At 37.9% G+C, this 12,734-nt stretch overlaps 1 protein-coding gene across 2 annotated transcripts in view; it reads left to right on the top strand.

The window, feature by feature from the left end:
- The window catches only part of GTF2E2 (general transcription factor IIE subunit 2), a 79,185-nt gene that overhangs the window by 39,530 nt on the left and 26,921 nt on the right, over positions 1-12,734 (top strand). For both annotated transcript variants that reach the window (XM_047856847.1, XM_047856848.1), the window contains exons 4-5: positions 5,105-5,212; positions 6,789-6,971. In XM_047856847.1, coding sequence (XP_047712803.1) covers positions 5,105-5,212; positions 6,789-6,971 — 291 coding nt within the window. The remainder of the gene's footprint in view (positions 1-5,104; positions 5,213-6,788; positions 6,972-12,734) is intronic.

Genomic DNA, 12,734 nt, shown 5'->3' with positions numbered 1-12,734 from the left:
ATTTCAAAAAACAAACACTTCACAATGTATTTTACTTCTTTTTACTATGTGATCTGTGTTTTACAACATTTACAACAGCAAAGCAGCCTGGGGCAGGTGAGTCCTGGTATGTACAAATTCCTTGTACAGAATGAATATTTCCCTCAGATTTCCTTTTTGCCAGCAGAGCTTGTGAACTCCCGTGAGTGAGTTGGCGCTGTGTAGTGGGAGGTTAGGGGAGGTAATTTGGAAGGGAATTGCTGACACTGTCAGCCTACTGTGCTCCCGTTTGTGCAATATAGAGCTTACCAATTATCAGTGGCTTCTCTCTATTTCATTGGAAACTGGTAACGGGCTTGTCCAAGTGAACATAGCCCTACTTGCCACGTGGTGCTAAAAGACCTGATGAAAACGTTGGCATGGCTGCTCAGTAGTTTGCCTGTTGCTGTGAGCCCTCAGGTTGCATGGTATGTGTGGTTGCAGAATTGATGTTTATTTTTTAGAATCACGGTTTCTCATGCTCCCCCTAGTGACATCTTATGGAACCCTAGGATTCTGTGGAATACTGGTCAAGCACCCTGTGATGAGATGGTATCTGTGAAAACCCAAATACTTAGGGTAAAACAGTGAATGGTTTTCTCCTGAGGTCAGAAAAAGATAAAAGGTACTGATTGTCACAACATCTGTTGGGTATTACACTGGAAGTCCCCCCTAGTGCAGTGAAGCAGGAAAAAAGAAGTAACAGAGGTAAAAGCTGTAAAGGAAGAAGTAGAACTGTAGATGACATGATTAAATACATAGGAAAACCAAGAGAATATGCAAGCTATTAGAATTAAGGTTGATAAAAATAAGGCCACTATAAAAAAAAAGCCAATTTCTACGAAGTTGCAAGAAAAAAAAATAGACAGCGAAATAAAATACAAAATGCAATACACCAAAAATCATCTAGTGATCAGGAAGGAATTTAACAAAGGTATGTAATTGTTCTTCACTGAAAACTAGCTTTAGAGTGTTACGTAGTCTCTCTATGCATCCTTCATTTTTTTTTTTCATTTTTCTTAACTCCTGATCGAAGAGCAAGAAATAAGGAAGTAATTTTGAGTTTCTCAGGTTTATCTCTCTTGCTCTTTTTTACCCCCCCTCATTTTGTTATAACAGGTTTTCACTTGATAATTTGACAGCTGTGTTTGGCTTCTCTGTTTACATAGTTCAGTGAAAATGGTTAGGCTTTCATACAATGAATATTACTTTCGTTTTTGAGCTTGTTCTGATTGTAAAAATCCCATATTTAAATTTAAATATAATAATAAACATAGGGCTAGTGCTTTTTTATTTTTCTTGAGATGTATTCATTCTTTTCTGCTTAGATTTTAAGATTAACTTGGCCTTTGATAATTTTATATTTAACTTAATGGGGGGAAAGGTTTAATGTGAAGAAAACTAAGGCAAATATGTTAGATTTAATCAGTGTTAATGGAGGATACAGAATAACTGTTTTGTTTATTTTTTACTTTTCCCTCTAAAGTTTATTTATATGTATACACGTGTGTGTGTGTATATATATAGAGAGAGCATCTTCTCTCACACGCGTGAGCATCTTCTTGTGTGAGCAGGGAGGGGCAGAGAAAGAGGGAGAGAGAGATTCCCAAGCAGCCTTTGTGCTGTCAGCACAGAGCCTGATGGCTGGACTCAGTCCTGCAAACTGTGACATCGTGACCTGAGCTGAAATTAAGAGCAGGATGCTCAACCAACTGAGCCATCCAGGCGCCCCTGGATACTTGGTTTTAATTGATGTATAGCTATAAATACTTCAAGATTTATAGATTTAAAGGGAAGAAAGTACAGGTATTCATTTTCTATTGCTGCTGTAACAAATTACCACAAACTTAGTGGCTTAAAAAAGCACAAATTTATTATTTTACAGTTTTAGAAGTCAGAAGTCCAAAATCTATCTCACTGGGCTGAAGTCTGGGTGTAGGCAGGGCTGGTTCTTTCAGGGGGCTCTCTGAGGGAACTTCCTGTTTTTTCTTTAAAAAAAAAATTTTGGGGCGCCTGGGTGGCACAGTCGGTTAAGCGTCCGACTTCAGCCAGGTCACGATCTTGCGGTCCGTGAGTTCGAGCCCCGCGTCGGGCTCTGGGCTGATGGCTCAGAGCCTGGAGCCTGCTTCCGATTCTGTGTCTCCCTCTCTCTCTGCCCCTCCCCCGTTCATGCTCTGTCTCTCTCTGTCCCAAAAATAAATAAACGTTGAAAAAAAAAATTAAAAAAAAATTTTTTTTTTTTTAACATGTATTTATTTTTTGAGAGGGTGTGAGCAGGGCAGGGACAGAGAGAGAGGGAGACACACAGAATATGAAGCAGGTTCCAGGCTCTGGGCTCAGACTCGTGAACTGTGAGATCGTGACCTGAGCCGAAGTTGGATGCTCAACCCACTGAGCCATCCAAGTGCCCCTGTTTTCTTTTTTGACTTCTAGAGCCTGTCTGCATTTTGTCTGCATTTCATGATACCTGTCCTTTCTTGCATCACTCCGACCTCTTCCACTGTCCCATCACTGACTCTGAAGTCTCCCTTTTCCCCTTAGGAACACTTGTGATTATATTGGGCCCACCTGAATAATTCACAATAATCTCTCCATTTCAGGATCCTTAATTTAGTCACACCAGTGAAGTCCCTTGGGCCACATAAGGTAACATAGTCACAGGTTTCAGGGTTTGGGCATGGAAGTCTTTAGAGAGGTTGCAGTATTTGGGAGAGGGGATGCAAAATGTACTGACAACAGTACATAATTACAAAATTATGGTTTTAATTTTTTTAATCCATCACACCAGTTGTGAGTTTGGTTAGTAAATTTCCATCTGTCCTTATGCCAGTCAGTTCATGCAAACATCAACAGGGTTTTTTTTTTTTTAATAAAAAAAAAATTTTGGGGGCGCCTGGGTGGCGCAGTCGGCTAAGCGTCCGACTTCAGCCAGGTCACGATCTCGCGGTCTGTGAGCTCGAGCCCCGCATCAGGCTCTGGGCTGATGGCTCGGAGCCTGGAGCCTGTTTCCGATTCTGTGTCTCCCTCTCTCTCTGCCCCTCACCCGTTCATGCTCTGTCTCTCTCTGTCCCAAAAATAAATAAACGTTGAAAAAAAAAAATTAAAAAAAATAAAATAAAAATAAAAAAAATTTTTTTTTTTTTTAGTTTATTTATTTTTTTGGGGACAGAGAGAGACAGAGCATGAACGGGGGAGGGGCAGAGAGAGAGGGAGACACAGAATCGGAAGCAGGCTCCAGGCTCTGAGCCATCAGCCCAGAGCCCGACGCGGGGCTCGAACTCACGGACCGCGAGATCGTGACCTGGCTGAAGTCAGACGCTTAACCGACTGCGCCACCCAGGCGCCCCATCAGGGCTTTTAATTTTTGCAATGAATTGATTTTTTGGGTGGGGAGAGAGAGAGTGTGTGAGCGGGGGAGAGGGGCTGAGGCGGGGGAGAGAGAGAATCTTAAGCAGACTCTACACTTAGCACAGAGCTTGATAATGGGGCTGGATGTCACAACTGCGAAGATCATGACTTGAGCCACAATCAAGAGTCAGATGCTTAGGGGCGCCTGGGTGGCGCAGTCGGTTAAGCGTCCGACTTCAGCCAGGTCACGATCTCGCGGCCCGTGAGTTCGAGCCCCGCGTCGGGCTCTGGGCTGATGGCTCGGAGCCTGGAGCCTGTTTCCAATTCTGTGTCTCCTTCTCTCTCTGCCCCTCCCCCATTCATGCTCTGTCTCTCTCTGTCCCAAAAATAAATAAACGTTGAAAAAAAAAAAAATTAAAAAAAAAAAAAAAAGAGTCAGATGCTTAACTGAGACTCTCAGGCGCCCCTGTAATGAACTGATTTTAAATTCACAGGAGGGTTTTGTTTGGAGGACTTTAAAAAAGTTTTTTTTATTTTTTAATGTTGATATATTTTTTTGAGCATGTGTGAGCAGAGGAGGGGCAGAGAGGGAGACACAGAATCTGAAGCAGGTTCCAGGCTGTGAGCTGTCAGCACAAACTGACACGGGGCTCAAACTCATGAACTGTGAGATAATGGCCTGAGCTGAAGTTGGACGCTTAATTGACTGAGCCACCCAGGTGATCCTGCATGTTTTTATTCAATAATTTGTTCTGGACTGCTTTCCAAATTAGCACATAGGGAACATCTGCATTTTCTTTTTAAACATCTGTATAGTAGCATAGATGTTCTATAGTTTAATCAGTCTGGGTGATTTAATCAATTGCTGGCCACATATTGTTTATAATATTTTCCTTTTGCAACCAGAGCTGCAGTGACTGTGTCACTTATTTTAAGTTGTGCTGTAAGGTAAATTCCTAGAAATGGATTGCTGTGTCAAAGCGTTTAAATGCATTTATATTGCCAAATTGTGTTCCCTAGGAGTTGTGTCAGTGTGCATTTTTACCAGCAATGTGTGGGAAGGCCTGTTTCTTTACACCCTCATTGATAGAGTCATCAAATATGGATTTTTGATGAGGCACCTGGGTGACTCAGTTGGTTAAGCATCCGACTTCGGCTCAGGTCATGATGTCGTGGTTTGTGAGTTCAAGCCTCACATCAGGCTCTGTGCTGACAGCTCAGAGCCTGGACCCTGCTTCAGACTCTCTGTCTCCCTCTCTTTCTGCTGCTTCCCTGCTCACACTGTGTCTCTCTTTCAAAAATAAACAAACATTAAAAAAAAAAACATAAAAAATATGGATTTTTGCCAGTGTAATGGTTATGAAATATTTTGGTGTAAGTTGAGTATCTTTTCATATATTTAAGGTTTTTTACATTTCCTTTTCTGTGATTTATATGCTCCTTACTTTGGGTCATTTTCCTATTAGGTTTTTGGAGCTGTTAAAATATTAGGAAGATTAGCTCTTTGTGATAATGAGCTGAAAATATTTTTTCTCAGTTTATCATTTGATTTTTTAGAGCTGCAAATTTGAACTCAGTTCTGTTTGATTTTTATAGTCCATTCTGTTCATCACTATAATCGTGTTGCCTCAAATGATACATGTTCTACATTCCTGAAAGATTCCCTTACTTGTATCTATTACTTAATACATGTAGCATTTTAAAACTGTCTCCTAATAACAATTTTTTCCCTCAATAGACACGGCATCAGCGAGGAGATACACATCCTCTCACTTTAGAAGAAATTTTGGATGAAACACAACATTTAGATATAGGACTCAAGCAGAAACAATGGCTAATGACTGAGGTAAGACTAGGCTTAAAATAGCATTAAGAAAGTTGGTTACCATGAAATATTTGCTGTAACTAAGATTTTTAATATACTGAAATCTGATAATTTTTACTTAAAAGAATTGGCATAGGGTCTTTGTTTTTGTTTTTTAAACATACACATTTTAAGGTGGTTTGATTTATTGGTTTTCTTAAGATCTTATGTATCTATTTCAAAATGTCGAAGACTTTAGCATAAAAATTATAAAGAAGTCTGTCATTGTACCCTTCATTTAAGTTTTTCCAGAATAATTGCTTTTTTTTAATTGCTAAATTTAGAATGTATTTTGTCAAATTGTATTGTTTTTATGTATGTTTTAGACATTTATACCATGAGGTAGTATAGGGATAATGAGATATTTGTTATGCTGTTACTACTATTATGACATGATGGTGGTATTATTGCCTCTAACAGATTACTTCAAAAACTAATCCTTAACATTGTGTATGTACACACATCATTGGAAGAAAACAAACCCCACAATAATCAGTGACCATGCTAATTTAGAAATTAATAGCTTTTTTAAAATTCACACATTTCCCTCATTTCTACTTAAGTATGAAATGACAATTAAGAAGAATACTTTGTGTGACCAGTGCTGTATTCTAAAAATCAAATGTAAAGTTTCTAAAATATAACTTAATAATTTATTTTACTAAGCAAGATACTGTACTTGATTTTTATAAAATGAACAGTTAATCAGTAACATTATAGCTCATTGTATCATTGATGCACAAATAGTTGTAATCCACATTCAAATTCTGTTGCTTTACCCAATCTTGAAATTTCATGGACTACCAACATTAGTTTAAAATTATTACTACTTTTCTGTTCCCCCTCCTTTCTTCTTTGTTTTTTCTCTTTCTCCTTTCCAGGGTCAGGCTGGCAGCTGCAGAAGAAAATAAATAGGATAGCTCTTCTTTGAGGAGCTTTCCTTCTGATAGTAGCTATATAGCAGAACTGACTAAGAATATAATTCATATTCAGTAATTCCTGCATTCCTACTCAGTTTCATTCTCAAGCTGCCATTATCGGTAGATTTCTTATATGCACAAGTCTGGTACTTTTTAGTTCCTTCCACACCTATAAGTACCATTTGATACCAGGTGGGGCAGACTATTGATAAAGTCCTCCCAGGGTTATGTTTCTTACATAGTGCCAGTATGCGATAAACTGTACTTTGAGGGTGGGATGGGCAATACCCAGTTCACTTTGTCTATTAATGTTAACTGGTGTTTATTCTTTTTTTTTTTTATTTTCCAAGAGAATCTGGGTATAGTTTCTTCAAATCTGTTGTGATAAAATGGTTTTTCTCATTTAAATAATTGATGTAGATAATAAGTTTCTTTTATAAAAAGTGAGCAACATGCTGATCTCTACCTGTTGTTTTTGGATCCTGGATGTCCAGTATTTTAGATATGCTAGTTGATACTCACAAGATACTTTTAACATACAACTATATTGGGTTTGATGTTTTTAAAATAATAGAATTTAAGAATGTATATATGAGGTTTCCTTTTATTAATATATCCAAATTCTGTCATCATTACAGGCATTAGTCAATAATCCGAAAATTGAAGTGATAGATGGGAAGTATGCCTTCAAGCCCAAATACAACTTGAAAGATAAGAAAGCCCTACTTAGGCTGTTAGATAAGCATGACCAGCGAGGCTTAGGAGGAATTCTTTTAGAAGACATAGAGGAAGGACTACCCAATTCCCAGAAAGCTATCAAGGTAACATTTCTTTTCTTTTTGTGCCTTAGTATAATTTGAATTAATAATATCTTGTTTTAAAAAACAGCAAGTGTTTTACAATTTTTATTTTTAAATGTTTATTTTTGAGAGAGGGTGAGAGGGTGCACGTGTGTGCATGAGCCGGGGAGGGGCAGAGAGAGAGGAAGAGGGAGAGAGAATCCCAAGCAGGGTCTGCACTGTCAGTGTAGGGTCCGATGCAGGGCTTGAACTCACGAACCATGAGATCATGACCTGAGCCAAGGTTGAGTCAGATGTTTAATGGACTGAGCCACCCAGGTGCCCTGGTGATGAGAGCTTGTAAGATTTACTCTCTTAGTAGCTTTTAAATAAACAATACGGTTTTATTAACTGTACTTAGTGTGCTATATATTACATCCCCATGACTTCTTTACTTACTTATTTTATAACTGATAGTGTATACTTTTGACTCCTTCATACATCCGTCTCCCATCTGCTGTGTCTGACAACCACCAATCTGTTTTCTATTGATGAGCCTTTTTTTTTTTTTTTTTTTTAGATTCCACATAAAGGTGAGATCATACATTTGTCTTTTTCTGACTTATTTCACTTAGCATAGTGGCCTCAAGGTCCATCTATTTTATTGCATATGGCAAGATTTCACTCTTTTATGGCTAGATAATATTTCAGGTTGTGTGTGTGTGTGTGTGTGTGTGTGTGTGTGTGTGTGTGTGTGTGTATCAGATTTTCTTTATCCACGTATCCATCAATGGATACTTAGGTTGTTTCTGTATCTTGACTATTGTGAACAATGGTGCTGTGTGCAAGGGAGTGCATGTATCCTTTTCAGTTAGCGTTTTTGGTTTCATTGGGTAAGTACCAGAACTGGATTACTGAAGTATAGGGTGGTTCTATTTTCAATTGCACCAATTTACATTCACACCAACAGTGCATGAGAGTTCCCTTTTCTCCACATCTTCTCCAACAGTGATACCTTGTCTTTATAATAATGGCTATTATTAACAGGTGTGAGATACCTCATTGTGGTTTAGCATTTCCCTGATGATGATGTTGATTGTGTTGGTGGTCATATGTAGATCTTCTTTGGAAACATGTATTTGTGATCCTCTTCAAATTTTTAAATTAGACTGTTTTTTTGGTGTCAGGTTCCATGAGTTCTTTACATATTTGTGATTTTTTTTTTTTTAATGTTTATTTATTTCTGAGACAGAGCATGAGTGGGGAGGGGCAGAGAGAGAGGGAGACACAGAATCCGAAGCAGGCTCCAGGCTCTAGGCTCTCAGCTGTCAGCACAGAGCCCGACACGGGGCTCGAACTTACAGACCATGAGATCATGACCTGAACAGAAGTCAGTTGCTCAACCGACTGAGCCACCCAGGTGCCCCTACATATTTTTGTGATCTTAACCCCTAATCAGATACATGATTTGCAAATATTTTCTCCCATTCAGTAAGTTGCCTTTCCATTTTATTGGTTTCATTTGCTGTGCAGAAGCTTTTTAGTTTGATACAGTGCCACTTTTTTTGCTTTTGTTGTCTTTGCTTTTGATGTCAAGTCTGACAAATCAGATTTGATTGATGTCAAGTCTGACAAATCATCTCCAAAGCTGATATCAGGAAACTTATCCACCTGTGTTTTCTTCTTCGTCTTTTATGGTTTCAGGTCTTATATTCAGGTTGTTAATTCATTTTAAGTTAATTTTTGTTAATGGTGTAAGATAGTGGTCCAATTTCATTCTTTTGCATGTACCTGCCCAGTTTTTCCAGCACCACTTATAAAAGAGACTGCCCTTTGTGTATTGTTATTCTTGGCTCATTTGTCATAACTCTGTTGACCATATATGCATATATGGGCTCTCTATTCTGTTTCATTGATCTGTGTAACACTTTTTTTTGTCAGTACTATACTCTTTTGATTACTGTAGCTTTGTAATATAGTGTGAAATCAAGAAGTGTGATACCTCTAGCTTTGTTCTTTCTCAAGATTACTTTGGCTATTCAGGATCTTTTGTGGTTCCATGTAAGTTTTAGGATTAGTTTATTCTTTTTGTATGGAAAATGCCATTGGAATTTTGATAGGGATTGCATTGAATCCATAGTTTGCTTTAGATAGTATGGCCATTTTAACAATGGTCCTCTTCCAATCCATGAGCATGGTGTATCTTTCCATTTATTTGTGTTGTCTTCAGTTTCTCTCATGAATGTCTCACACTTTGCAGTGTAGAGGTTTCTTACGTCCTTGGTTAACTTTATTCCTAGATATTTTATTCTTTTTGATGCACTTGCAAATGGGGTTATTTTCTTAATTTCAGATAGTTTGTTATTAGTGTAGAGAAATGTAACTTGTTTCTGTATATAGGTTTTGTATCCTGCGACTGTACTGTATTTATTCTAAAAGTTTGGTGAGTCTTTAGGGTTTTCTTTTTTTTTTTTAAATTTTTTTTCAACGTTTTTATTTATTTATTTATTTTTATTTATTTTTTTTTTTTAAATTTTTTTTTTCAACATTTATTTATTTTTGGGACAGAGAGAGACAGAGCATGAACGGGGGAGGGGCAGAGAGAGAGGGAGACACAGAATCGGAAACAGGCTCCAGGCTCCGAGCCATCAGCCCAGAGCCTGACGCGGGGCTCGAACTCCCGGACCGCGAGATCGTGACCTGGCTGAAGTCGGACGCTTAACCGACTGCGCCACCCAGGCGCCCCAGTCTTTAGGGTTTTCTGTATATGTCGTATTATCTGAAATTACTGACACTTTTTGTTCTTCTTTCCAATTTGAATGCCCTTAATTTCTTTTTCTTATTTAATTGCTCTGGCTAGCATCTCCAGTAATGTGTTGAATAAAAGTGACAGGAACAGGCATTCTTGTCTTGTTTCTGATTTTAGAGGAAAAGTTTTTGGTTTTTCACCAGTGAGTGTGATATTAACTGTGGAATTGTCATAAGTGGACTTTATTATGGTAAGGTGTATTCCCTGTATACCCAGTTTGTTGATGGTTTGTTTTTTTTTTTATTGTGAGTGGATGTTGAATTTTGTCAAATGCTTTTTCTGCATTTATTGAGAGGTCATATGATTTTTCCAAGTTTCATGTTGTTAATGTGGTATATCACATTGTTTGATTTGTGCATTTGAACCTTGCGTCCCTGGAATAAATCCCATTTGATCATGGTATATAATCCTTTTAGTGTATTGTTGAATTCTATGTGCTAATACTGTGTTAGGGTTTTGTATCTGTATTCATCAGAGATGTTGGCCTATCAATTTTTTTCTTGTGGCATCTGTGTCTGATTTTGATATCAGGTTAATGCTAGCCTCATAAAACGTGTTTGGAAGTATTCCCTTCCCCTATTTTGGAAGAGTTTAAGAAGGATCGATATTAATTCTTTTTTGAATGTTTGGTAGAATTCATCAATTAAGTTGCCTGGTCTTGGACTTTTTTTGTTGGGAGATTTTTTTTTTTGGATCACTGATTTTTTTTTCAATGTTTATTTATTTTGAGAGAGAGAGAGAGTGTGTGAGCAGGAGAGGGAGACACAGAATCCAAAGCAGGCTCCAGGCTCCGAGCTGTCAGCACAGAGCCCAATGCAGGGCTCGAATTCACAAACCGTGAGATCACAGCCTGAGCGGAAGTCGGGTGCTCAGCCGACTGAGCCACCCAGGGGCCCCGAGATTCTTCTTATTTTTGGTGTAGGCATTTATAGCTTTGAATTTCCATCTTACAACTGCTTTTGCTTTATCTCATAAGTTTTGGTGTGCTGTATTTCCATTTTCTTTTGTCTCAAAGTATTTTTAATTTCTCCTTTCATTTCTTTGTTGACCCATTAGTTGTATAGTAGTATATTGTTTAGCCTCCACATGTTTAATGTGTTTTTGCATTTTTCTTCTTATAACTGATTTCTGTTTCCATACTATTGTGGTCAGAAAAGATACTTGAGGGGCACCTGGGTGGTTCAGTAGGTTAAGTGTCCAGCTTCAGCTCAGGTCATAATCTCGTGGTTTGTGAGTTCGAGCCCCGCGTCGGGCTCTGTGAGCCTGGAGCCTGCTTCAGATTCTGTGTCTCCTCCCCCTCTCTCTGCCCCTCCCATGCTCATACTCTGTCTCTCTCTGTCTCTCAATAATAAATGTTAAAAAAATTTTTTAAAAAAATAAAGTGTATTTTGCTGTGTTTGGATGGATGATATGTTTGGTATGTATCTGTTAATTCTGCTGTCCTGATGTATTAAGGCCAGTATTTCCTTACTGATTTTCTGTCTGGATGATCTATTCATTGATATAACTGGGGCATAAACTCTACTGTTACTTTATCACTGTCAACTTATTACTTTGTTAATATTTGTTTTATGTATTTTGGTGGCCCTATGTTGGGTACAAAGATATCCTGTTTTTGGATTGATCCCTTTATCATGATGTAATGCTGTCTTTGACTCTGTTACAGACTTTTGTAGTCTGTTTTGTCTAAGTATTGCCAAGTCAGCTTCCTTTTGGTTTCCATTTGCAGAGAATGTCTTTTTCATCTCACTTTGAGTCTCTGTGTGTCTTTAGATCTTAAGTGAGTCTCTTGTAGACAGCATATACCTGGGTCTTGTTTTCATCTTGTTTTGTTTTATCCTTTCAGCCACCCTATGTCTTTTGATTGGAGCATTCAGTCCATTTATATTTGAAGTAGTAATTGGTAGGTATGTACTCATTGCCATTTAATTTGTTGTTTTCTTTTTTGTTTTTGTTCTGTTTTTTCTTATTTTTTGGCTTTGTTCCCTTGTTATCATACTTTTCCTTAGTGTTTTGTTTTCCTTTCTCTTTATTTTTTAGTGTATCTCTTATAGGTATTTGGCTTGTGTTTATCATGAGGTTCATACATAGCATCCTATGTATATAGTGATCTATCGATGTTGATGGTCGTGTAAATTCAGATATGTTCTAAAAGCCCTACATTTTTACTGCCCCACCCCATTTTGTTTTTCATGTCATATTTTATATCTTATTTTTTTGTGTTCTTCGACCAATTATTGTAGGTGTAGATGATTTTATTACTTTTGTCTTTTAACCATCACACTATATAGGTGGTTGATCTACTACCTTCACTATATGTTTACCTTTACCACTAAAATGCCTTCTTTCATAATTTTCTTCTAGTTACAGTCTTTTCATTTATAGAAGTCCCTTTAACATTTCTTATAAGGTTGGTTGGTTGTTGAACTCCTTTAGCTTTTGCTTGTACGGGAAACTCTTCTCTTTCCTTCACGTCTGAGTGATAATCTTGCTGGGTAGAGTAAGTTCTTGGTTTTAGGTTTTTTACTGTCATTGCTTTGAATATGTCGTACCATTCTCTTCTGGCCTTTGAATTTTTGTCTGAAAAATCAACTTCTAGTCTTACAGGGGTTCTGTAGGTTGCAAATAGTTGTTTTTGATTTTAAGAATCACTCTTCCTCTTGGGGTGCCTGGGTGGCTTAGTTGGTTAAGCATCTGACTCTTGATTTCAGCTCAGGTCATGATCTCATGGTTTGTGAGATCGAGCCCCGCTTTGGGTTTTATGCTGACAGTGCAGAGCCTGCTTGGGATTCTCTCTCTCTGCCCCTCCCCTGCTTATGCTCTCTCTCTCTCTCTCAAAATAAATAAACCTAAAAAAAAAAAATCAACTTTTTAAATTGTTGATAATTGTATTCTAGTGTATCTTGGCATAGATCTTTTTTGGTATAGGTCTCTTTTGTTCATCTTATTGGGGACTTTCTGTATTTCCTGGACTTGGATGGCTGTTTCCTTTGCCA

This window comes from Prionailurus viverrinus, chromosome B1, assembly GCF_022837055.1.
Source record: "Prionailurus viverrinus isolate Anna chromosome B1, UM_Priviv_1.0, whole genome shotgun sequence".
NCBI classification, from domain to species: domain Eukaryota; kingdom Metazoa; phylum Chordata; class Mammalia; order Carnivora; family Felidae; genus Prionailurus; species Prionailurus viverrinus.
Note: the sequence above shows the minus strand (reverse complement) of the source record. Positions and strands in the feature narration are given on the sequence as shown.